This window comes from Macaca thibetana, chromosome 12, assembly GCF_024542745.1.
Source record: "Macaca thibetana thibetana isolate TM-01 chromosome 12, ASM2454274v1, whole genome shotgun sequence".
In the NCBI taxonomy this organism is placed as follows: Eukaryota; Metazoa; Chordata; class Mammalia; order Primates; family Cercopithecidae; genus Macaca; species Macaca thibetana.
In genome coordinates, this window is record NC_065589.1 from 45,909,274 (window position 1) to 45,935,237 (window position 25,964).

The window sequence follows — 25,964 nt, forward strand, 5'->3', positions numbered from 1 at the left end:
GTGCGCTCACACGTGGCCTTGGGTTGACATTTCAATCACAACAGCTACCTGGTTGGTTAAATCATTACAAGGCTGACTGTGGAACTGAGAAGTTGGGGTAATATATTTGGGCCAGGACCCTGGACTAATGAGGTGGCTTTAAGTTACAGTGTGTATATCCAAGAAAAGCATGAAGGGGTGGGTGTGCACATGTCTTGATGAAAGAATCACCTTTTTAAGGGCTGTGGCCATGTTTCCCAGCTCTTATTTATATTCTCTCCTTTGTTCCCTCTTTCCGCCCATTTTTACCCTCTTCTGAAGCTGCTACACCATTGCTATTTTCTAATTAATAAATAGGACAGACCTCATGAGGTTATCTCTATTACTGAAATCCTTCAGATGTCTTTTCTTCCTCAACTTTGTTTTTTCAAAGTAATTTCCTTCTGTTGGCGTATTCCCCACCTAATCTTCTCTTACAAATAGGAAATGCAGAGCAAAAGTCAGCAGTGACTAGCCCCAGGCATGTGAATTAGTGTCATAGTCAGAATCTCACCTCCCTCTTGCATCACAACACTTCATTCTTTCCCTGAGACTTGCTAGACTTTTCTTTAGGGAAAGAAGCTTTGTTTAAATGAAATCTTTAGCAGAAGTCCAACATAGAATACCACAAAGTAGAGCTGCTCTGATGGAAGCAGGATGGGCTTCTGCATACACATTCTCCCTGCCCTTGATATCTAGTAAATGCTACATGGGTCTGAAAATGATGGGATTAACATGAATATTTTGAAAAGGAAGCTTCCCCTGTCTCATCGCTAGGGATCATTCCACCACCAACATTCCATGTGGCCATTAGAGCAGAGGCAGATAGCTTGTTCTGCATATTGTATAGCAAACTGGGGATGCTCCGAAATTATTGAGCAATTGTTAAGAGGAGAGGGGAAAAGAATGAGAGAGAGAAAGAGAATGTCCTCCTACCGGTAGTGATGAATATTTTTTAAAATCTCCTTTTTAAAAGCCTACTTTATCTCTCTGTCTAGAACACCACTGATGCTTGCAGTAGCATATGGACATATTGATGCTGTTTCGTTGTTACTTGAAAAGGAAGCCAACGTAGACACTGTTGACATCCTAGGATGCACAGCTTTACACAGAGGGGTATGTACATCTTTCTCAGCTCTAGTCAAGCCATTTTTTAATGAGCTTGTTTTCTTTTTTTTCCTTCTATGAATTTTTAGCAAAAAGGCTGTTTCCTAATATAACCAATTAACCTTATTCAGTCCAAAAGAAATTACAAAATCCTTGGCAAAGGCAAAATAATGGAAGGTTTTGCTCTTAAGATTTCATGTTAGATTGTGATAATAGATGCACGAACACCTACTGTTGGTGAAATTGCTTCTGCTTTCTGACTACAAAATACATGTATATCATAGAAAATTTGCAGAATATTTTTTTTAAAGCCCGGAGAAGAAAATCACAATCACCAGTAATCATACCTCCTGGAGATAACCACTTTTTGGTGTATATTATCTCCAATCTTCTTTCTATATATAGATTTGTTTTAGATTTTAAAGAGAGAATACTGAAGATGTCATTTGGAATGTGCTTTTTTCTCTTAGTATATCAAGGACCTTTTTACATGTCACTTTTTTCTGCATCATGATTTTTAATGCCTCATTGTGTTCAAGTGTCATAGTTTATTTCAATGATTACCTGGTTTTAAGTAGTTATGCTATTTCTAATTGTTTGTCCTTACAAATAATGCCAAAATATGTATCCTATGGACAATTATTTGCACACAACTGTTGAAGTGTTTGTTTGTTTGTTTGTTTGTTTGTCTCACTCTTATCACCCAGGCTGGAGTGCAGTGGCATGATATCAGCTCACTGCAACCTCCACCTCCCGGGCTCAAGCGATCCTCCCACCTCAGCCTCCCCCCAGTAACTGGGACCACGGGTGCATGATGCCCAGCTAACTTTTGTATTTTCTGTCGAGATGGGGTTTCGTCATGTTGCCCAGGCAGGTCTCGAACTGCTAGGCTCAAGTGATCCTCCTGCCTCCACCTCCCAAAGTACTGGGATTATAGGCGTGACCACTTGCACCTGCTGAACTGTTTTTTAAAGCATGCCAAATAAACTAAGTGAATACAAGCAGAAATCATACAATTGCTGTTTTGGGCTGGTACCAAGCACACTGATAAATGAAGAGAAGAGGAACACTACGTGATCATTGTCACAATCATAGTTTTTATTTCTCGGTTGCTTCCTGTAGGCTGCACAACAAGCTGAGAGCCTTTGCATCTGTTATCTCAGTCCTCACAACACCCTGTGAAGTTGTTATTACTATTCTTATATATGGGTGAATAGAGTGAGGGATGGAGAGGCGAACTGACCTGTCACAGGGGTGCCAAGATTTCACTTAGACCTTCCTGATTCTAAAACTGATGTTTACCACTGCATCATGATATCTTTCTTTTCTTTTTTTTTTTTTTTTTTTTTTTTTTTTTCTGAGATAGAGTCTTGTTCTGTCGCCCAGGCTGGAGTGCAGTGGTGCAATCTTGGCTCACTGCAAGCTCCGCCTCCCGGATTCACGCCATTCTCATGCCTCAGCCTCTTGAGTAGCTGGGACTACAGGCGCCCGCCACCACGCCCGGCTAATTTTTTGTAATTTTTTAGTAGAGACGGGGTTTCACCGTGTTAGCCAGGATGGTCTCGATCTCCTGACCTCGTGATCTGCCCTCCTCGACCTCCCAAAGTGCTGGGATTACCTGGCCACATCATATCTTTCATGGTTGTCAGGAAAGGCAAGAGATGTTTGGAAAATGCTGATGTTCACAGATTTTTCTGTTATGAATTTTGCTGAGGTTGTCCTGACTTCTGCCCTTGAAATAGTACAGAGTCTGCCTTCCTTAAAGACCCAGGCATATGTCCACTTGCTCTAAGCCCAGCCTCACTTAGCCAACTGCTTTGCTTCCTTAGTCTTCTGAGGTTTGTTTTGTGTTTTTAATTGCAATGCATCAGATTATGACAGGACACGAGGAATGTGTGCAAATGCTGCTGGAACAAGAAGTGTCAATTCTCTGTAAAGATTCCAGAGGGAGGACGCCCTTGCACTATGCAGCTGCTCGTGGCCACGCCACGTGGCTGAGCGAGCTGCTCCAAATGGCTCTTTCTGAGGAGGACTGTTGTTTCAAAGATAACCAAGGCTACACGCCACTGCACTGGGCTTGTTACAATGGTGAGTTGCTTATCATTTGACAGATTCCACTAGACTTCCTACCCCATGACCCCTGTGAGCTCAGTGGAGGTGACAGCCTTGTGTAATTCTGCAAACCGTGGCTTCTAATCTTTCTGCATCCAAGATATCTTTTTTGTGTATTTTGTTTGTTTGTTTTTTTAATAGTTCTCACCCCTCCACAGCTGCTGTGATGCCTTGAGTAAAAGTTCACTTTCCCCTTTTAGTTAATCATTAACACATAACCGTAATCAGAACTGATAAGCTTAAATGACCAGTTTTATTCAGAGTTTCTGATTTATGTAATATAACCAGGGATCCCACAAGAGATTAAAATAATAAAACTAAAACCACATATATATATAAAAAATTTAATAACCTGTCACAATTGATTACTAGTAGATGCATGATTCATCTTTTGGTATTTCTTTGTTATGTTTCATATTCCCCATTTATTTTGTTGTACTTATTATTTGGGAGATTTTAAAATTTATATTTCACTTATTTTAATTTAAAAATGCATGCTAATTATACCAATTCCAATGTACAGAACTATCTGGAGTAAAATTGTTTCCATTTCTAAACCTACTTTCTAATGTAATTTTGTGTATCTCTTTCATAATTTTTTCTTTGAGAATATAAATAATTACAAATGAATGTGTATCTATTTTTTGAAACTGGAATTATAGAAAAAATAGCAACCATTCTATAATTTTTTTGTTGGTGTTTAAAATTGTATTGCAGATATTCTTACAAGTCAATATATATCAATATGGATTGATCTTGTAATAGTTGTATATTATTTCATAGCAATATGTATACCAGAACTTATTATTTATTCAACCAGGTTTCTGTGGATTGACATTCAGATTTTTTTTTTCTTATTACAAACAATGCAGCAATGTGCATGTCCATATTATGGTACCATAAAATCTGTCAGATAAGTTTCCAGAAATAAAATTATTGAGTAAGGGGGCTTATATATTTTTTAATTTTAATAAATTATATTATTTTGCAAAAAGGATATCAAAATTCATTATTCCACCAAACATTTGTATAAAAGTTGGTGTTTTTCCTCACGCTTGCCAACCCAGAATGATATCACCCTTTTAAATTTTTGTCAATTTGAAGGCCAAAAAAGGTATCTTCTTGTTTCAGTTTGCATTTCACTATCTAATAGTACGCTGGCTATTTGTGTTTCCTCTTCTGGAAATTACTTTTTCCATCCTTTGTTCACTTTTTTCCTATTGAGCTATTTATCTTTTCTCGTATGCTTGTAGGAGCACCTTGTCTTAGTGATATGAATGTGATATGAATGAATGTTGAATGATATGAATGTCTTAGAAATACGAATATTTTTGTTCCTTGTTTAGGATGTTTTTTCCAAGTAGAGATTTTGAGCTTTTATGTACTTGAATCCATCAGATTTTTTTATGGTTTCCAGGTTTCCAGTCTTTCTTCAAAAGGTCTCCTACCCCTAAGATTATATGGATATTTTCCCATATATTTTTTACTTTGCTTCTATAATTTTATTTTTACATTTTCAATCAGTCAATTAAAATTTTAATTTAGAAAATATTAATAGTTCCACAAAAGGCATTTGTGTGTGTGTTCTAATTATATCAATTTAAGAACTCTTAGTGTGTTTTCATCACAGTCCTCTTTTTTTCATTCATTCTACCTGAGTAAGAGCCAAATTTTCTATTTCCTCTACTTGGTTTTGTTCCCTTCCTGCCACTGGAGGATAGTGATTTTTTTTTAACCTACTAATGGGTGACCCCCATCTGGGTCAAGCTGTGGGAGCGCTCTGGCACTGGAGAACCTACAAGAGGAGAAGGATGCAGTGAGAGTGCTGATTATAATGGCGGGCCGCAAACCTGATGCAAACCAGATCCTCTCCTCAGGGTTCAGGGTGAGACGTGTCTGTGTTCCTAGGCCTCTCCAGGTACAGGCAGGGGAGGAGGAGCAGTCTTCTCCTAAGCCGTTCACACTTTCAGTGCAGCCTTTGTCCAGGACTGAGTTTCAAGCTCCCATCTTCCCAGACTCCTTTTTACTAGGTACTTTGAAATATTGAAAGGAGCTCAGTCATCTCCAGTCCTACCTGCACAGACTCTTAAACTAGGATTCATATAGTCCCCACTTAAGGAATGCTATGTGTGGATGCTACCCTAAGCTAGATCCTGTGGAAGAGTTGAGGTGTCTGAGATTATTTGAATGAGGGTTCCATGTAGTTAGTTGGAAGGCTAAATTATACAACTTGCCTGAAGCTGCCAGCTTTTTTTTTTTTTTTCCCCAGGGATATATAGAGTCTTACTCTGTCACCCAGGCTGGTGGCATGATTTTGGTTCACCACAACTTTTGCTTCCTGGGTTCAAGCGATTCTCCTGCCTTAGCCTCCCGAGTAGCTGAGACTACAGACAGGCACCACCATGCAGGTCCTTTTTTTTTTTTTTTTTTTTTTTTGGTATTGTTAGTAGAGATGGGGTTTCACCATATTAGCCAGGCTGGTGTTGAACTCCTGACCTGAAGTAATCCACCCGCCTCGACCTCTCAAAGTTCTGGGATTATAGGCATGAGCCACCATGCCCGACCACTGCCTTTTTTTTATATTTATTAATTCATATGCTTTTTAATCTGCCTAAAAGCAATATTGCCTTTTCTCTTTTTAGGTACAAGAAAAGTTTGATTTGTATTTTAATATTTCAAATTGTCCCAGCTACATCATTCTGAGGTAGATCATAAGGGAACTTTCACTAACTTAGCACTGAGTTCAACCGAGAAGAGGTTTCAGGACAATCTGTGTTCCAAAGCAAAATGGCAATGCCTTCCCACCTTATGATTGAGAACCACAGAGACTATTGTTGTTGTTGTTTTTTGTTTTAACCAGGTCTGTAATGAGAAAACGCTTAGTCAGGCTTGGGAACCATCACCCTTCTTCCTGGGAGACAATGCCATGTGGCAAGATCTGTCTTACAATTGTATAGAACGTCACAAACCACACTGAGGCTCTTTATTGAGTAAAGTTCTCACCATCCTGTGACATAGGTAGGGCAGGTATTCCTTGTCCAATTTTGAATATGTGAGAAACTGAGGCTCAGAGATCCCAAGTAAATTGCCTCAGATCACATAACAAGTAAGCTGACAGCTAGGACCTTACTTAACTCAAATACAGTTGATTTGGAAACTACCTACCATTTTGTTGAAAATAATCTCACATATTCATTCATCTACTTATTTGAATAGTGCTTAGTGAATGCCCGTGATGTGCCAAGAACTGTTCTTGGGGTCAATTAAAACACATAGAGTATTTTACAGTCAAAACCTTTTCACATGCGTTATCTCAAATACTGTTTTCTACTAATCAGTTTCATGTGTCCGTTAGAATGCATAACTGTAAGTGGAAGTATTTGTATGGGTGAAAGGTACATTTCCTCTTATAAATGTGGACAAATTGAAGCACGCCTATGTGAGGAATCTATCTTTCAAGAGCTGAGAGTAAAACAGAATATATTCTGCTTGCAAATGAGTCATCTTCTCTATCTCTCTTCACCAGACCATATGGCCTTCATTGTTTTATTTGTTCATTAAGTCTCAGAACACCTGTTAACATAGTTAATAACATTTTGGCATTTTGTTAATTTTATTTCTTGGAGAATGAATGTTCAGCCCATTCAGGAAAATTCATAAACCAAAAACTCAATACCTAATGAAAAAGCAGATTGGGTTGAACAAAATTTCTTTCTTGGAAACTCCCTAAATTATTTTTATTTCTTGCAGGTAATGAAAACTGTATAGAAGTACTTTTGGAGCAAAAATGTTTTCGTAAATTTATCGGTAATCCCTTTACTCCACTGCACTGTGCAATGTAAGTAGAAAAGATGAGAGTTAATGGTGTAGCTTTAATTATTTTAACTCCACATAGAAAAGTTGCTTTGAAGGGGAAAAAAGCTTTTAGATTACAGATAAGACTGAAATATTCCATTTTTGCTGCTAAAGACAAGTAGATCTGATAGCAAAATATTAAGGATTTTCCCGGAGTTTTTTTATAGAGTGCCACAGTTCCAAAGTGGCACAGATGCCACCCTCGGGAAGTCTCGTGAAGGGGTAAAGTGAGAGGTGCGTTACCCATGTGAAGAACTCTTCAGGTATAACTCACATTTGTCTGCCAAATTCTAAAAATAAGTCAGCGTTGACAATAGTATGCCTACAGATGGTTAGAAAGACATTTCACACTAGGACAAATTTTCATATATTGAAATTCTTTATCTTTCATATGTTGTAAGCCCTTTTCTGATAAATTTAATTTTTGCTCCAGTCTCAATAGTGAGCCATTGTTTAGAGGATCCAGTGACTTTAAGTCAGACTTCCATAGTCAGCCTGGGAGTCTGTGTTCAACTGGGCTTCCATGGTTAGCCCGGGGGCCCAAGACCTGAGGACGCTTTGTCTTTACATTGTCTCTGGCCTTTATATGAAATTGAGTCATTTAATTGGAAAGATATTGGAGGCATAAAGTAGATCAATAAAGAAAGTATAAGTTAAAAAGAGTCAGAAAGATTTTATTTTGTTTACTGCTTTTTGTTTTTTGAGATGGAGTCTTGCTCTGTCGCCTAGGCTGGAGAGCAGTGGCACAATCTCGGCTCACTGCAACCTCCGCCTCCCGGATTCAAGCAATTCTCCTGCCTTAGCCTCCCGAGCAGCTGGGACTACAGGTGCGCGCCACCACGCCTGGCTAATTTTTGTGGTTTTAGTAGGGACTGGGTTTCACCATATTGGCCAGGCTGGTTTCGAACTCCTGACCTCATGATCTGCCCGCCTCAGCCTCCCAAAGGTCAGAAAGATTTTAAATCTGAAGGAAGCATGTCTATTCCACTTTGATATCTCCAAAACGCCTAACGTGGTATCTTGTATAAGTGCAATAAACTTCTACCTGGATATAGAGGTTCTGAAGTAATGCTAGGGGTTACAAAGTGTATGCCAATGAAACGTATACCACAAATATTTACGTTCGATTTTTAAAAAATGCTTTGGATTGTCAAATATACAGTACATAGGAAGATGGGTTAGGAGTTGATATAATTTAAAAGAGTGAGATTGTTACATTAAAACCCATTTTCATTTTAGAATCAATGATCATGGGAATTGTGCATCATTGCTGCTTGGGGCCATAGATTCCAGTATCGTCAGTTGTAGAGATGACAAAGGCAGGTAAGTAATCTAAAACGGCATGCCTTTTATCTTGATGAATCTTAGCCTCTGCTTTGCAGTTGCAGAGTAGCCAAACATACATGTTTTTAATTGAAAGAATAATGGATAAGCATGGTTTTTAATATTACAGAGGGTGTATAATTAAAAGAAATTTCCCTCTAAGCCTGGAATCCCTAGCTTCTTCCACAGAGAAAGCTACTATACACTGTTATTTACAAATTTTATGTTCTCCTAAATATTTTTTATGCATATCTACAAACATATATACATATGTATGTATATATCCATATATTCTTTTTGTACATGGTAGCATTCTGTAACAATGCTCTACTTTTAGTATATCTTGGAGATCCTTCCATACCATGTTCTTTTTAAAGCTGCATATTGGCCGGGCGCGGTGGCTCAAGCCTGTAATCCCAGCACTTTGGGAGGCCGAGACGGGCGGATCACGAGGTCAGGAGATCGAGACCATCCTGGCTAACACGGTGAAACCCCGTCTCTACTTAAAAATACAAAAAACTAGCCGGGCGAGGTGGCGGGCGCCTGTAGTCCCAGCTACTCGGGAGGCTGAGGCAGGAGAATGGCGTGAACCCGGGCAGTGAGCTGAGATCCGGCCATTGCACTCCAGCCTGGGCGGCAGAGCGAGACTCCGTCCCAAAAAAAAAAAAAAAAAAAAAAAAAAAGCTGCATATTATTTCATTGAATGGCTATGCTATAATTTGCTCATCCTGCCCTCCATTGAAGAATATTTAGGTCGTTTCCAATATTTTACTGTTTCAAAGTGTGATGTGGTGAACATTCTCATATATGTATCTGGGCCAGGCACCGTGGCTCACTCCTGTCATCCCAGCACTTTGGGAGGTCGAAGTGGGTGGATCACAAGGTCAGGAGATAGAGACCATCTTGGTTAACGTGGTGAAACCCCATCTCTACTAAAAATACAAAAAATCAGCCAGGCATGGTGGCACATGCCTGTAGTCCCAGCTACTCTGGAGGCTGAGGCAGGAGAATCACTTGAACCCGGGAGGCAGAGGTTGCAGTGAACTGAGATTGTGCCACTGCACTCCAGCCTGGGCGACAGAGTGAGACTCTGTCTCAAAAATAAATAAATAAATAAATAAAACATGTGTCTGTACACATAACCAAGTGTATCTGAGAGAGAAAAACCTAGAATTGGATTTATTGGTTAAAGGGTTGATATTTTTTAATTTTGATAAATAATGCCAAATTATCCTTTAAAAGAAATTAAGCAACCACAATAGATGATGTGATGGACTTTTAAAATTTTTATTTAATCTGCCAATTACCTACAGACTTAAGCATTAATTTTGAAAGTATCTATCTCAAAGATAAAAGTAGACTCACTGGAACTTAAGATTAAAGAGTCAGTAAAGACGCTAATTTCATTATCAGGGCCAACACACACCCCACTCCCACATCTAGAAGTTTCCAGTCCCGTACGTGATACTTCAGTGTCTACCCTGGATGACCTTTAGAGGGAGGGGGCCTGATCACTATGTCTATAAACTGAGAAGTTTTAAATCCTTAAGACAACACCATGTACATGTTTCTTGGGCAGTAACTAATGAGAATGAAGTTTAAAGGAAACTCAAGTGATACTTGTTTTAAATCTTTAGGACACCCCTTCATGCGGCAGCGTTTGCTGATCATGTGGAGTGCCTGCAGCTTCTTCTGAGTCACAGTGCTCCAGTGAACGCAGTAGACAATTCAGGGAAAACAGCACTGATGATGGCTGCTGAGAACGGGCAGGCAGGCGCTGTGGGTATGTGCTTGTTGTATGGACTTTGCCCTTATGCCCATCCAAAAACCAAAATAATATCAAACCAAGAAATCAGTTGTTCTCATAGTATATACATATGGAAAAAAGCCATTAGCAGTTTTACTTAGGTCACCTGATTCTACCTGCTCAAGCGTCTTCAGTTTCTTGTTTTTGATTCTTGGTGGACCTTGTCAAAGAGCCAGCCCTTCTGCAATGAAATTCTCAACATTTAGAAACCAAGTATGACAACATAATCATTTTAACTGGAAATAATGAACTGTAAAAGCAGTTAAAATTAGTGCCTATTAACCTTGGATAGCACAAATATGAAAATAAATTACTCCCTTTTTTCTTTAAAAACATTAAATATGATTATGTGAACTGTACTAATTTAAATATGTTATTGTGTTTGTAGTGACTTCTTCAAAATGCATGTGATCAGCATCTCATCTAAGTAACCCTCTTTTGGGCTTTTTCTACAGATATTTTGGTGAACAGTGCCCAGGCTGATCTGACTGTAAAGGATAAGGACTTGAATACATCCTTACATTTGGCTTGTAGTAAAGTATGTAATTGAATTTAAAATATTATTACTTCATGTTGTAATAATAACAGTAATAACACCACTGAAATTCTACTGCAGAACTGTGTAGCATGGCTCTTAATTAAGAATGTACATCTTCCCAGGGTCTTGTCAACTGAAAGTGGAATTGAAGGATGAGAAGGAAAGGACAGACCCAATAACCCATTCGTGTTGATGAAGAAGCATATCTTCATCAACACAAATGATGAGAACATGCTTTTCATGGCATCTGCCACTTGCATTCTTGCTGTAGTCTGTCTGTCTTGATGCTGCCATTGTATCTGTCTCTCTGGTTGTTGTACCACATTTTGGTACCTACATAAAAGTTAGGACCTTAGTTAGGTGGCTTGCAAAGTATAAGCAGTTTTACTTGTTTTCATTTTGTTCCATTTGAAGACATCGTAGTAACACAGCCAAAAAAATACACTAATGTGAAGCAAATAAACAGATCTATGTGTATTTCTACCCTCTCCTCTTTTTTCTGGTGTATAGTTCAATGCAGAAAAACGTTTTTTTGTTTTTTTGTTTTCAAATAGTGGTGTGTTCACATGTTGCTCAAGATTCCTTCTTCCATAAAAGATAAATTTTAGGCCGGGCACAGTGACTTATGCTTGTAATCCCAACACTTTGGGAGGCCGAGGCAGGTGGATCACCTGAGGTTGGGAGTTCGAGACCAGCCTGACCATAATGGAGAACCCCTGTCTCTACCAAAAATACAAAATTAGCCGGGTGTGGTGGTGCATGCCTGTAATCCCAGCTACTCAGGAGGCTGAGCCAGGAGAATCGTTTGAACCCGGGAGGCAGAGGTTGTGGTGAGCCAAGATCGCGCCATTGCACTCCAGACTGGGCAACAAGAGTGAAACTCCATCTCAAAAAAAAAAGAAAAGATAAATTATGTAAAATTACATATATATATAATTTATCTTTTATGTCATACATATGATTTTACAAAATTTGGTTTTATTGCTGAATCGTATAATATTAATATCTTTTAAACATCATGTTTTATGGTATTTTAGATTTGTAGTGTTTCAGCTTAGGAATGGGCCATCTTTTATTCAACCCATTTCCTATTATTAGACAAATAGCTTGTTTTCAATTATATGCTAGTACAAGTTCAGTATTTCTTACCTGAAATGGCTGGGACTAGAAGTGTTTCAGATTTAGGAATTTTTTGGATTTTGGAATATTTGTATTATACCTGTTGATTATCCCAAATCCAGAAATCTTAGTGTTATGTCAATATTCAAAAAGTTTTGGATTTTGTAGCATTTTTTGTTTCAGATTTTCGAATTTGGTATGCTCAACCTATATAAATAATGCTTATTGCAGAGGAATCTTTTATAAACAACCTTACTCATTACTTTAAGATAAATTCCTAAGTGTGGAATTATTGAGTCTAATGATATACTTTTTTTTTTTTTTTTTTTTGAGACGGAATCTCACTCTGTTGCCCAGGCTGGAATGCAGTGGTGCCATCTTGGCCCACTGCAACCTCCGCCTCCCAAGTTCAAGCGATTCTCCTGCCTCAGCAGCCCGAGTAGCTGGGACTACAGGCACACGCCACCATGCCCGGCTAATTTTTATATTTTTTGTGAGAGACAGAGTTTCACCATGCTGGCCAGGCTGGTCTCGAACTCCTGACCTCATGATCTGCCCGCCTTGGCACCCCAAAGTGCTAGGATTACAAGCGTGAGCCACCGCACCCTGCCAGATATAAATATTTTTAGACCAACTTGCCCTCTTATGAGGTCACAACAGTTTACCCTCCAACAGCAGTGCATCAGAATGAAACCTCCATGGACATTTCTAAAATTATATTTAACGGTCTCCCATATAAGGCATTATAGTATGACGCCAGTTAGCACCCATGGCGGTGATTTATTTCAGTGTAGTTAAAATATTATCAGTGTTACCTATATGGTACCAGAAGTCTCAGACATTCCTTTCATTGCTTGCATTTTCTCACTTCATGCTCTGGGAAGCCCATGGGAACCACAAAAGTGCTCAGCTTTATGAAGTTTATTTCAAGGTATAGTATTTTGGTGAATATAAGTGCAATGCTTTTCAAACTTTATCATGCAAATGAATCACCTAGGAGATCTGTGAAAAAACAGATTCTGATTTATTAGGTCTGGGGCAGAGCTTGAGATTCAGCAGTTCTAACTCCCAGTAATACTAATATGACTGCTCTGCAGGCCACATGTTTGTCAGCAAGGGCTTAGGAAGAAAATTGTGAAAGGGTCTCTGACTCATCAGTTGATTTTCAAAGATTATTAACCATCTATTTTCATAAGGTACAGAGAGAGATCTTCCACTGGTCGAGGAAGAAAAGAATGAGTTTTCCTGAAATAGGGTTTCTTCACAGTATAAGGCAATTAATGATGATGAATGATATGGATAATAGATGTAATGGGAATTCCAAGGATAAATGGATAATTGAAGTAGTAACTGATGTCTTGAAATAGGAGGTGGGACTTTTGATGTATGTTAAATGTTGTAGGATTCAGACAATATTCCGAATTCTATTCCCTACTTACCAGCTGGCCTAGCTAAACTAGCATCTGCTTTACCTCTCTGGGGATTAATTTTAAAATTTATCTTAGCAGCATTAATATTTTAGATCAGGCTTATGTTAACCAAGTTCTAATAGACCCTATTAGGACTCTTAGAGTGTCTGGAGCCCATTCCCTATTGAGAAGAAAAAAAAAATTACTCAGAAAATAGCTCTATAGAATGTTGTTAGGCAGAGGAAATTCATTTTCAATTTAAATCATAATGAAGAAATTTCACAGTAACTTTTCTGTGTCTCTGTCCTGTATTTCTTATCATTCTTTTTCTTTATTAGGGTCATGAAAAATGTGCCTTGTTAATACTTGACAAGATACAAGACGAGAGCCTTATTAATGCAAAAAATAATGCACTGCAGACGTAAGTGTAACCACTAAAGTTGGACTTGAACCCAGGGTCATAGTCATTTATTCAATAAATATTAAGAGCCTGCTGTGTGCCAGACTAGCTCTGGGGGGCACAGTGGTGAAAGATGCAGACCTGGCTTCCCCTGCATGAAGGTGACAGTCACATACCTACAAGTGCTGACCAAGCTAGGCAGTTTTAGTTAGAATCCTTCTTTTGATATGTCTTCATAGAATTTTGTGAAGTCTGTGTTTTTCTTTGCTGATATTTCTGGGGTAATATTATAAATTTAGTGGGCTGTTAGAAAAATCTTATGGACTGACATATTTGGGGAAGCTATTTGTATTATGTATTAGCATTATGTATTCTGACTAGAAAATGACAGTTTTACAAATCAGGTTCCCAGAATACATTTGAAGAGTTTCTAAGCTATTTGTCTTGATTATATTTTAATATAATTCAGTGTAACCCTTGGTGTGAAAGATCTAAAAGCTGTTTCATTTTCTGCTTTAGGAAATTATTTATGCATTTGTTTTAAAGGCAAAGGAATTTTTTTCATTTAAGATTCTTAAGCAGGGCGTGGTGGCTCATGCCTGTAATCCCAACACTTTGGGAGGCTGAGGCAGGTGGATTACTTGAGGCCAGGAGTTCATGACCAGCCTGGCCAACATGGTGAAACCCCATCTCTACTAAAAAATACACCACCACCAAAAAAATTAGCTGGGCGTAATGGTGGGTGCCTGTAATCTCAGCTACTTGGGAGGCTGAGGCCGGAGAATCACTTGAGCCTGGGAGGCAGAGTTTGCACTGAGCTGAGACCGCGCCACTGTACTCCAGCCTGGGCAACAAGATCAAGACTCTGTCTCCAAACAAACAAACAAACAAAAAATTGGGTGTGGTGGCTCATGCCCGTAATCCTGGCACTTTGGGAGGCTCAGACAGGCAGATCACTTGGGCCCAGCAGTTTGAGACCAGCCTGGCCAACATGATAAAACTCCTTCTCTACAAAAAATAAAAAAATTAGCCAGCCACGGTGGTTTGCACCTGTAGTCCCAGCTACTCAGGAGACTGAGGCAGGAGAATCACTTGAGCCCAGCAGAAGGTCAAGGCTGCAGTGAGCTGTGATCATGCCACTGCACTCCAGCCTGGGTGACAGAGTGAGACCCTGTCTCAAAAAAAAAAAAAGATTCTTAAGCAGTATATAAGCACAATATACTGAGTTTGACATAATTCTTTAAGGTATTATAAATTCAGTAAAACATTTGTGTGCCTTTTGTAGTAACAAGGAGGGTTGAAATTATACATATATATGGGTGGCATTAATGCCAGTCATATTATTGAACTGTGTGAAATAATATGACATTCAACATAGTCAACTGTGTGAAATAATATAACATTCAAATGCTGTGTTAGAAATCAAGCAGTAAAGGGCCTTCTGCAAAATACAGCAAAGCTTGAGTTCTTCCTCTGTCTTCCTGTTTACTGTCATTGAGATTGTTTGAGATGCAGAATATTTGTAATATCTGTATTTTTGTAATTTCCTATTACAAAATTTTTGTATTACAAAAAATTTTTGTAATATTTGTAATTTCCTGGGCCAAACATACAACAACAGTTGGACCATTAGCACCTGGAAAAGATCTGGGCAGCAATTTTTTTTTTTCTTAAGTAAAAACATCCATGTACTATTTGCAGAGTCTAAGTACTTCCTTTTAGCGACATGGGCTAACCAGAATTCCACATTCTCACCCAAGTATGTATCACAACTGATGCTCGGTCTTGTGTTTTTTAGACCCCTCCACGTTGCTGCACGCAATGGCTTGAAGGTGGTAGTTGAGGAGTTGCTGGCCAAAGGGGCCTGTGTACTTGCTGTAGATGAAAATGGTAAGTGGAAAAAGTGAACAGTGACTGCAGGTACTTTCCATAAGCTAGTCGAAGCCAGAGGAAAATGAGAAAGATAGGTGCTAGTTTAAAAAGCGGTTAAGAATTCTGTCCCCCTTGGAAGTCCCGTGTGTGAGAAATCAAGCAAGGATAACTGGTCCTGTCTGTCTTTTTGTAAATCACATAGTCTACCTGTAGCCCACCCAGTGCTGTCCATTTTGCATGCAATGCCAGCAGCTGGTCTCTAACTCCTCAGCACAGTGGTTAAAATATTTTAGACACACTATAAGAGTTTCAGGTCGACACTCAAAATTTTAACTGCAGATGCTGAAGAGTTAGGGATTACACATGTCATTAGTGCATGCTCAAGGGCTCAAATGAAAACCTAGATTTTTGATTGTATTTAAGTTCATTCTGAGATCAAACTTTTTTTTTTCTTTAAGTACAGATCAGAACTCATATTCCAAGTATGGAAATTTGAGGAACAAGAGTAAAATTTCTTAATCAGTGTCTAGGCTTGAAGCTTCCCCCGATCTGCATAGTGTTCCTTTCCTAATGAACTAATTCTTAACAGAGGCTTTCTACTCTGCTTCCTAAGACATTTTGAAAAGAATGGCTACTAGAATTGCACTAAGCTGCCATTTTAAGCACAACGCCTATTAACCTTGGGGAGCAAAAAAGGAACTTCTGGATATTTATGAATTCTGTAATTTTTAAAATGTGGCATTTAATTAAAGTATTATAATGTATTAATGTAACTCAATCAACTGCTTGTTACAGGTGTTGGGATTAGCAGCTCATGCCTGTTTCTCAGAAGTAAGCAGCCATACTGGCATCAGTAGCTAACTCTTATTAGTTTTGATTTTCCAGCCCCATTTATCCTAGCATGTACCCTGCTCTGTCCCCCACCTGACTCATCTAGGAAGTGCAGAAAGTTCCCTATTACTCCATCTCCTTGGTTTTCCTGCCTCACCTTCCCACACCCTCTTAACGCCACTGTAGACTTAGGGTCGGCCTGCAGAGGCCCACAGTTTTTCTCCAAAATGGTCAAAGAGAATAGAATAAATTAGTTTTGCTTTTCCTGGTGTAAATCTGCTGCACTGAAGGTTTGTTCAGCTGATAGTGACCTTAGGAACAAGAGCCCTGGGTTGGTGCATACCTGCATCCCAAAGGCCTGGGAACGTTTGGGGCCATTTTATACAGCAGTACAACCACGATTCCTTTACTCATCACTGACTTTTGTGGAATGAAATGTTAAACTACCTGTTCATTCTTATTTGTGTTCATACCAGAAAAATGAATGATGTACTAAAGAGCAGGGTGGGGAGAGCAGGTCGAGTGATGATAAACAAAACAACAAACGTGAAGTTTTAGTGAGCTATTCCTCTGAATTACTGAGCAAGTGCCCTACTCACTGTGTAGTGGAAACTTTGACCAGCCGAGAAGGCAGCTAACCCTTTTCAGGCCAGTAGAATAAAGGTTGGATAAGGGAAATAATCAAGTCAAAGACTTAATCTACTTCCCCAAAGAACCTGTATTATGAGTTAAGACAGTTTTCTTATCTGGGCTGGACCCATTGAGTCTAAATGAGAATAACATGGTTCTAATTATGACAAGCATAGTAATTTTCTCACATCCATTACATTTTAGATTTGGGACTTTGGTTGGTGAGTGGCCATTTTTAAGTACTCTATTAGGCCAGGTGTGATGGCTTATGCCTATAATCCCAGGACTTTGGGAAGCCAAAGTGGGAGGATCGCTTGACCCCAGGAGTTTGAGAACAGCCTGGGAAACATAGCAAGACCTCGACTCAAATAAAAAATATTAAAAAAAAAAAATCAGCTGGGAGTAGTGGCACACACCTACAGTCCCAGCTATTCGGGAGGCTGAGGTGGGAGGATTGCTTGAGTCCGAAAGACAAGACTGTAGTGAGATCAAGGCCCATGCCACTACAATCCAGCCTGGGCAACAGAGTGAAACCCTATCAAAAAAAATGTTTTTGTTAAATTTCTCCTAAATGATTGTAAATTTTTAATCATAAACAACCAGTGCTTTCCTGTGTCTGATCTACTGAAATGATTCCATTTTTCTAAAACCAGTTATTGGTGTCTACTTTCTATGAAACATATATAAAGTGACAAAACTTCATTACTCACTTTTGCAGTCATCTAATTTTCAATATCTTTTCTAATTGGACACACAATTACCTAACAATAGAAAGTCATTGTTCTCAGAATGAGAGTCCTTCTCAGGCCCGGGCCTGAGGCTCATGGTGTGTGTGTGCTGTCAGGCGGAAACATCTTCCTGATTGTCCTGTTGCTGTTTATTGTGAAATTGTGTCCCACACCCACCCCCTCATGTTTGTGTTCACTAAATGAAGGCTGGAATCCTGCCTAACATTGGATAATATCGTGCTTGTCGTAGTCATATGAGCTGAAAACAAAAATAAAAAGCCCTCCATAAAATGTCTCCCCTCCCTCCCCGTCTAGCCTCACCCCTAGCATGACTTGTGAGAAGTAACTCCTCCTTTTACCTGGCATGATTTCTAACTCAACATACATCTCCGCCTGTGAGGTCATCTGAGATGTACTGTGGAATGCTCGTGCCTCCTCTAGACTCCCCAGAACTAACCACTGCCTTGTCTGCATTTACGCCCAGGTCATACCCCGGCCCTGGCTTGCGCTCCTAACAAAGACGTGGCTGACTGCCTGGCCCTCATTTTGGCTACCATGATGCCTTTTTCTCCTTCCAGTACAATGACGGCTGTCAACTTCGTTTGTTTAAAAAAAGACAATTTGAGCAGGACGACCCTCTCCAATCTGGGTAGCATGGTTAGCCTGTGCAGTAACAACGTAGGCTCGGAGGATGGGTACAATGAAAATGATTCTGATTCGGAAACGTTTTGACTTTGGACTGTAGAAGCTTTCCTTTGATCACCTGTGTTGGAGGAAAGGAAAGAAGCTTGAATTCCAGGTTTATGTGTGTTCAAGTATTATGTGGGGCCTGGGCTTCCAGAAGCTAGTAGAGAAGGAATTAATCAAGGGCGGGCAGTGAGGCTGTTGGGTGGAACACTCACACAGATGGCCCCAGTTTTGTTTTGTTTCACATCTTCTTTAAGATACTTCTATGGAAGTCTACCTCTCATTTTAAGTAAAGAATAAAAGATGTATTTAATTCCTGTTCTTTGGGGATAATGCAACAGAGAGGCAGCTGTTCGCTATGAATAATTTTTCTTTTCATGTATTTAGCAGTGAATTCTCAGAAGTATATCAGTGTGACATTCATGTCCCCTGGGAGGGAAGGGAAGAGGCAGATAGGAAATGCCTCAAACCTCTTCTCACTTTGATGTTTACTTCCTCACTAGAAGCCAAAGGTAAAGGTGTTCATCTTTAGAAATAATGCCTGTAATAATCTCTTTAGAGAGTCCAACTATTTATATCCTCTCTATAGTAAGCATTTAAATATCCAGAACTTCTTTCTGAGGATCTCTGTTAAAGTTGCCAGATGAATTGAAAAATTGAACTTGCGTTTTTTGTTTAACACAGTGTTCTCTATAACAAGCCTGTGACTAATTTTCACTTAAGTGATTGAACCCAAATTTATCTAATAACATTTCAGGTGAAATTTACATTGCACCAAAACTTTGACACAATATGCAAAATTAATATGAAACTACCCTTTGTTAATTTACTCTTAAATCAAAATACTAACTTTTAAAAACCATGAGAATCATCAGCATTGTTCATCAGTAGTAAAATGAACTTCCAAGTCAAGGCCATGCCAAGTGAGTGAAAAGTGTGACTGCAAAAAGGAACAAAAAAAGTGAAAGCAGAAAGTAGAAGTGGGTGATTTAGCAAGTAAAGCCGATTGCCAGTTGCTTGATGATGAAATCAACATAGTGAATACTGTGTCTGCTCCTCTGCCAAAGCTTCTAGGTCAAACGGACCCCGTTCCACACCTGGAACCGCTGTACAAAAAGAAGAATGAGACTCTTTAAAAATTATGCATTTAAAAATATATGTGTGTGTGTGTAGTTCATCAGCCAGCTACACATGAGGACCAAAATGCTTCAGTCTAAAATGGAAGATATACATTTTTTCCCTTCAAAATGCAAGTGAGAACTGAAGTAGCTTTTTTATGGAGTTAAAATGTAATCTTTTTGTGTACCAGTCTTTGTTGTATTTTATATTTCTTATGACACAGATTTCTAGTTGACCACTTAACATTTGTAGCTGATGATGTGTTGACCATGTTTTTTTTTTTTGCCAAACTAGAGAAAATGTCCATATACTTTTGATGTAAATGTGTTTATATTTATTTGAAATGAAGCAATTAGTGAGGAACCATCCATTATTTGTTCTCTATTTTAATTGCTATGTATCTTATTTAGAATAACAAAAACAGTGAAAAAACACACTTGACCCTGGGCTAGCCAAAAGCCCAAGGGCCACACCCAGCATTTCCACTGCTAGGGTTTCCAGCTGACCCTCAGGTTCTTCCGCGCTGGTTAGAGAGGGCTATGCATCTTCTATTGCTCAGCCACAGTCCGTAAAGCTTAGAGCTTAGAAGACATTGCAGTCTGGATGCTCTTCTGCGAGATGAAAACTCAAATGTGTAGTGGATCATATACACAAAGGCAGCCCAAAGAAATATCTAGAAATTACCCTAAGTACACTGAAAAGCTCACATAGTCTCAGTAACCTGATGGGAAATGATGGCAGTATGTGGGCACATGTGCTAAAAGGAGAAATAAAAATCACCAGCTCAAGTGCTATTTTCTACTTGAGGACGAGACAGAAAAGAAATGTGTCGAATTGGAGAAGTACTCTCTGACATTTTATAATGAGTTCCATTTCCACCCTGGAAATTGTATTTTATAGTGTATGTGAGATATTTTTAAAATAATGTTCTATCATATCTGGATCAAAGACAGATAACTGTATTATATTTTTCATCTAACTGTAAAACTTTAATCTTATTCTTCATATCCTGGATTTGATTAAAACTCCTGTTGGGTTCTTCACAAATGAGAGCTTGCTCAGAGGACTGATTGAACTGGTATTAATTTCCCTGAAAATTTCCCACACCACCACCACTGTTTTTGAATTCTTGGTGTTGTGCTTCCCACCTTCTGTCCTTTTCGTTTGTTTAGAGAAGATGAATTTTTAAAAAGCAGATAAATTGCTAATGAGCAATAATGACCTTCTCTTTACCAAAACACTGAAAATTAAGAGAGATTCAATGTTGAAGAAGCACAATATACTGCGGTGTCTTTTTCTAGAAGTGAATGGAAATCTTGCTCAGTTGGCATTTCAAGCAGGAAATGAAATGCTTGCTTTAATGGCAAAGCAGCGTTAACATTTTTCCTGTTGTGTAGCAGAGAGTACAAGAATCATTTCAGCAAAGCAGTGACTCACCATGAGACGTTATCTCCATGGAGCTGCGTTTTGACTTTTCCCCACTCTCTTACTCATAGAAGGAGGACAAAGGAACGAAATGAAATCATGCTCACAATGAACTGTTCATTACATCAACTGATATCTCTCTCTCTCTCCCCCTCTTTCTCCCATACCCCAAGACTAAATTTTTTTTTAAAGAAATGACTTTAAAAACTATCATTTCTGTATTTTAATTACATCCCTTAGAAATAAAATTATGTTTGCACCATAGCTTTCTAAGGGAAAAAAAAACATGTTTTTAACTGAGTCTTAGTTGCTTAGTGCTTTTACTGAAGTGTGTTATTTTTAGACTGTATTTTAACCACAGCCACAAGGATCATGTTTCATTGCACTTACTTATTTGCCAGTGTCTGCCTGTCTTTGGTAAATGCATTACTATCTCCAAATTGCCTAAAATCTGCTATGATTCTACAGTAAATAGCTCAGGGTATTTCTATTTATCACTACTAAAAGGGCACCATAGTATGTTTTGGTACTTTAGGCAGTAAACACTGCTTGGTTTATCATTTTGTTATTACATTACAACAAGAACATCAAATGGATTTGCTGCACTAGTTATTCTTCGTACTGTTGAGCAACTTGGTGTGCTTATATGTTGTGTTGGTTGAAAAACTCATCCCTTTTTTTGTCTTGTAATATGAAGTTAGAGTGCCTTTTTATATTTGTATATTCTGGAAATGTTCCGTGGAATGTTTTGTATTTTTTCATTTGAGTGTTATCAGAGCAATATGATACCAGTGAGTTTTCATTTCAACCTTTCTTTGAATGTATAAAGTGTCTTTTTTCCTATTTCCCCTTGTACTTGCATTGAAATGAATATGAAAATGCTAAAGTTTTCTATAGGAATTGTTTGATTTTGCAGTGCTAAAATGCTTTCTTCTTACAAAACTGTAAACCATAGGTCAGTATTATAGGAGAAAAGCATTTTAAGATAGTGACAATCTGAGTGTTTGTATAAAATGTAATTCTATGCGTTTCTTATGTGATCTAAAAATTCAATGCAAATATCTTTTATTTGGTAGTTTTGTCTACATATTTTATGCTCTAGCATGTGCAATATATCTTTGTAAAGCACGATGATACAAATCTGGTGCCAGTGTTATATTTTGCATAACATATTTGTAACAGCATAAAATATTGTTTGATGATTTCAGTGGGATTTTGTCTATAATGTTTTCTTATGTAAATTGGAGTTGAATGACTGGTAAATGTCATGACTGTAAAAATGGGGAAAATGACTTTTAGTTCAGTGAATGACTTTGAACCAATCTGAATCTTCTCAAGCACAGTTTAATACTTTTGCAACTACTGAATGCTCTAATAACATAACGAAGTACTTAACTGTAATATACTATGGAAATGCATTCAGATGGTTATTTTTACAAATAAAAACGGTACACATATTGTTGCGATTTGTATTTTAATTTTTCCAATTTATGCTTTTTCTAAATTATGCTAATTTAAATCTTTGCACTCCCCCAAGCCAAACTAACTTTAAATTTGGGAACTAATCAAGATAAAAGTGTATCTCCAGATTCACAATTTATGTTTGTATTATCACAATTAGAGAAAAAATTCAAACATACATGCTTGTGTTTATTATATGTATTTATGCTTCCAACTTTTTTCCATAAAGGATTTTGTTTTGTTTTGTTTTGTTTTGTTTCTGCTTTGTTGTCCAGGCTGATGGGCAGTGGTGAGATCTCAGCTCACTGCAGCCTCGACCTTCTGGGCTGAAGTAATCCTCCTACCTCAGCCTCCCAAGTAGCTGGGACGACAGGTGTGCACCACCATGCCTAGCTAATTTTGTTTTTTTATAGAGATGGGGTCTCACTATGTTGCCCAGGATGGTCCATAAAGGATTTGAGCTGGGTTATGACAAAAGATGTGGTAAACTACAAATAGAAAAATGAGAACAGAGAAAAAGAATACAAACCGATACAGGAACCATAAAATTTAAAACAGTATCTATGACTGAACTTGAGTTTGCTCTTAGCTTCCTTGCAGCCAAGGTAAGAGGAGAAACGTGATCAGTTATATAGTTCACATATATCAAAAAGGAAGTTTATTAGGTCCTCAAAATTGTGAAATCAACCATGCCTATCTTTGGCATTGTCACCATTACCCTTCAGGGACTTCAGAGCAACACAAGAACCTCCATCTCTGCACTATCCTTAAAGATATCCATAGAATTTCTTTCTCCATCTATCTCACCATCCAGAATTTTTCATCTTGAGTAGTAACTTCAGGGACAGTCCCTGGAATCACTAAGGAACAAATTCCTAATGATGGAGTTTCCAATTATTGACAAAGACATTTGGGGGTGGTGCCTGCCTGAGTTCCTCAAATCAAGTGTTATAGAATGTTAGCAGTTATTACAGTCCAGCCCAGTCACATCACCAGCTCTTTCAGGAAGAAACTGAATCCTAGAGAAGTTATACAACTTGAATTTTTGAAGATAGTGACCTGATGATACAACATCTGCCTCTAGATGTTCTCTCTTCCATGCCATCTTGCCATATAATGTTTTGTTTTCTTCGCCATAAATGTTAAGGGAGGTTTTGTACTCAGCCCTGCCTCTCTCTCTATTCAGATACACAAATCTGGGTACTTTTCAGTCTTAAAGGCTGTAAAGCAGGAGTCACACCACAAGTGAGTGCTTCCTGTTGTTTAGAGCAGACTGGGTATATTAGTTATCTATTGCTGTGTAACAAATTACCCCAAAACTTAGTGGCTTAAAACAACAAATGTTTCCTAACTCACAGTTTCTATGAGTCAGCTCTAGTTTAGCTGGGTCTTCTGTTCCAGGGTCTCTCACAGCCTGTAATCACGTTGTTAGCCTGGGAACGATCCATTTCTAAGTTGACTCATATGGTTGTTGGCAGGATTCTTCTCGTGGGTTGTTACACTGAGGGCCTCAGTTCCTTGATGGTCGTTGGCTGCCCTCCGCTCCTTGCCAGATGGGCCTTCCCGTAGGGAAGCTCACAACATGGCAGCTTGCCTGGTGGGCTAGCATGCTGACAAAAGCCAGGAAGACAAAGAGCAAGACAGAGTCACAGATTTTTGCAACTGCATTTCAGAAGTGATATTTCATCATTTTTCTCATATTCTATTCATGAGAAGCAAATTACTAAATCCAATCTATACTCAAGGGCAAGGGATCCCCCAAGGGTGTGAGCAGCAGGAACAGCAATCACTAGGAGCCATTTTTGGAAGCTACTCGCCATCCTGGTCTATCACAGTGTCCTTTGAGGCTGTAACATCTTACTAATACACCTTCTTCCCAGTCATTGCTAAGGAAATTGCTTGCTTGACTGCCTGAACTCACCCTTTCAAGGAAAATGTAGAGGTCCCTAATTTTAATTGTGTTCTCATAAGCAGAGAAAGGTGATAATGGCCTCCACTGCGATAATTATATTTTTGAACATTGATGTGGCACTTTGTCTTCAAACTGCTTGTCAAAGATTCCTTCTCACTAATTCCATTTGGTAGGTTTAGATCCCTGTATATCTATCCCTCACTTAACACACTTAATGTGTTTCAGAATTAGTTTGCAAAGCACAAAAGCATTAAGCTAAAAGGCTATTAACATAAAAACATTGTGGGTAAAAGTACTATATGAATTGTCTCTTTAGCAAATTTCATCCTGAAGGTACATTTGCTGTAAAATATAAAGCACCAAGATAATGGCTGTGCCATTCATTAATTCTCAGGCACTCTAGGGAATGATTGGAAATGTGTGGGCATTTGTGGTTGGCACAATGGCTGGGGGGTGAGCAGGGCTGCTACTAGAGCATTTATGGTTCCAAGGGCCAGGGAGACCAAATGTGCCACTCAACCCACGGAATAACTGTGCCACTTACAATGTCAATGCTCCTCTACACCACTGCTCGCCTATTTGCCTTCCTCTTGTTTCTGAATCATTTCTTCATCAATGTATTGCTTGTGACGCCAGCCATATTGCCTCATCTATTTTCACAAGGGATTGCATAAACATACTTTATATGCTCTGAGAACGAGAACTTATAAGATTGAGAAGAAGAACTTTGGAAGGCAATGCTGAGCACATGTGCCCTCGATATGTATTTTTCTGGGGGAGAAGATTTGCACAGATCAAGACATCTTTAATTCGTTATTAAACCAAAATGTCATACACACATATATTTCTTGTCTTAAGCAAGAGGTGATTGTATCTACTTTCCCGGTGGGGAGAACTCCTGCTCACAAAGATGGGACACTTGGCCCACCGTCTCATGGCAAGCTCTGGCAACACAGTACTTCAGCCTCACAGGGTTCTCTAGGCACTGGTGGACACAATTTCTAGGATACTATTTTCTACTTTTAAATGTCAATTTAATGAAGTACTGTGTATTTACATTCTGGAAGAATTTTGTAATTTTCAAAAGTAGAAATACTGAAGCAGTACTTTTAGAGCACAAAAAGCTTACCTGTGTTTACATTGAGTTGAAAATACCCAGCAAATTCATGAACTTTATTTATATTTTTTACAGTTGGGGTTCCTAAGAATTACTAACATTTAAGCTCAGATCCTAACCACAAGAAATGACCAGCTATGCAAAGATCAGAGGAGAGAACATTCTGGGGAGAGGGAATGGCTAGTGCCAATACCCAAAGGCAGGAATGAGTTTGTTATGTTCCAGGAACAGAAATGGGGCCAGTGTGACTGGAGAGTCAAGGGAAAGGGAGGGTGGCAGAAGATTAACAGCGATCTTCTGATTAAGAGCCCAGATATAAAATTTTGTGAGCTGGGAGGAGTTTCTATATTTTTCTGAATCTGAAAAATGCCACTGGAGAAATGTAAGCAGAAAAATGGCTGTGGTCTGATTTTTTTTTTTTCTGTCATCTTTTAAAAATTTTTATTTTACTTTAAGTTCTGGGATACATGTGCAGAACATACAGGTTTGTTACG

At 38.6% G+C, this 25,964-nt stretch overlaps 1 protein-coding gene across 7 annotated transcripts in view; it reads left to right on the forward strand.

Moving 5' to 3' along the window:
* ANKRD44 (ankyrin repeat domain 44) overlaps positions 1-25,964 on the forward strand; it is a 346,841-nt gene that overhangs the window by 297,377 nt on the left and 23,500 nt on the right. For 3 of the 7 annotated variants that reach the window (XM_050750689.1, XM_050750690.1, XM_050750691.1), the window contains exons 20-28: positions 1,017-1,134; positions 2,997-3,213; positions 6,988-7,075; positions 8,332-8,415; positions 10,053-10,198; positions 10,678-10,760; positions 13,627-13,709; positions 15,487-15,578; positions 18,234-22,443. In XM_050750689.1, coding sequence (XP_050606646.1) covers positions 1,017-1,134; positions 2,997-3,213; positions 6,988-7,075; positions 8,332-8,415; positions 10,053-10,198; positions 10,678-10,760; positions 13,627-13,709; positions 15,487-15,578; positions 18,234-18,481 — 1,159 coding nt within the window. In that variant the 3' untranslated portion in view covers positions 18,482-22,443. Of the gene's footprint in view, positions 1-1,016; positions 1,135-2,996; positions 3,214-6,987; positions 7,076-8,331; positions 8,416-10,052; positions 10,199-10,677; positions 10,761-13,626; positions 13,714-15,486; positions 15,579-18,233; positions 22,444-25,964 lie in introns of those variants that run through there. The other 4 variants (XM_050750692.1, XM_050750694.1, XM_050750693.1 and 1 more) reach the window with 3 other exon arrangements.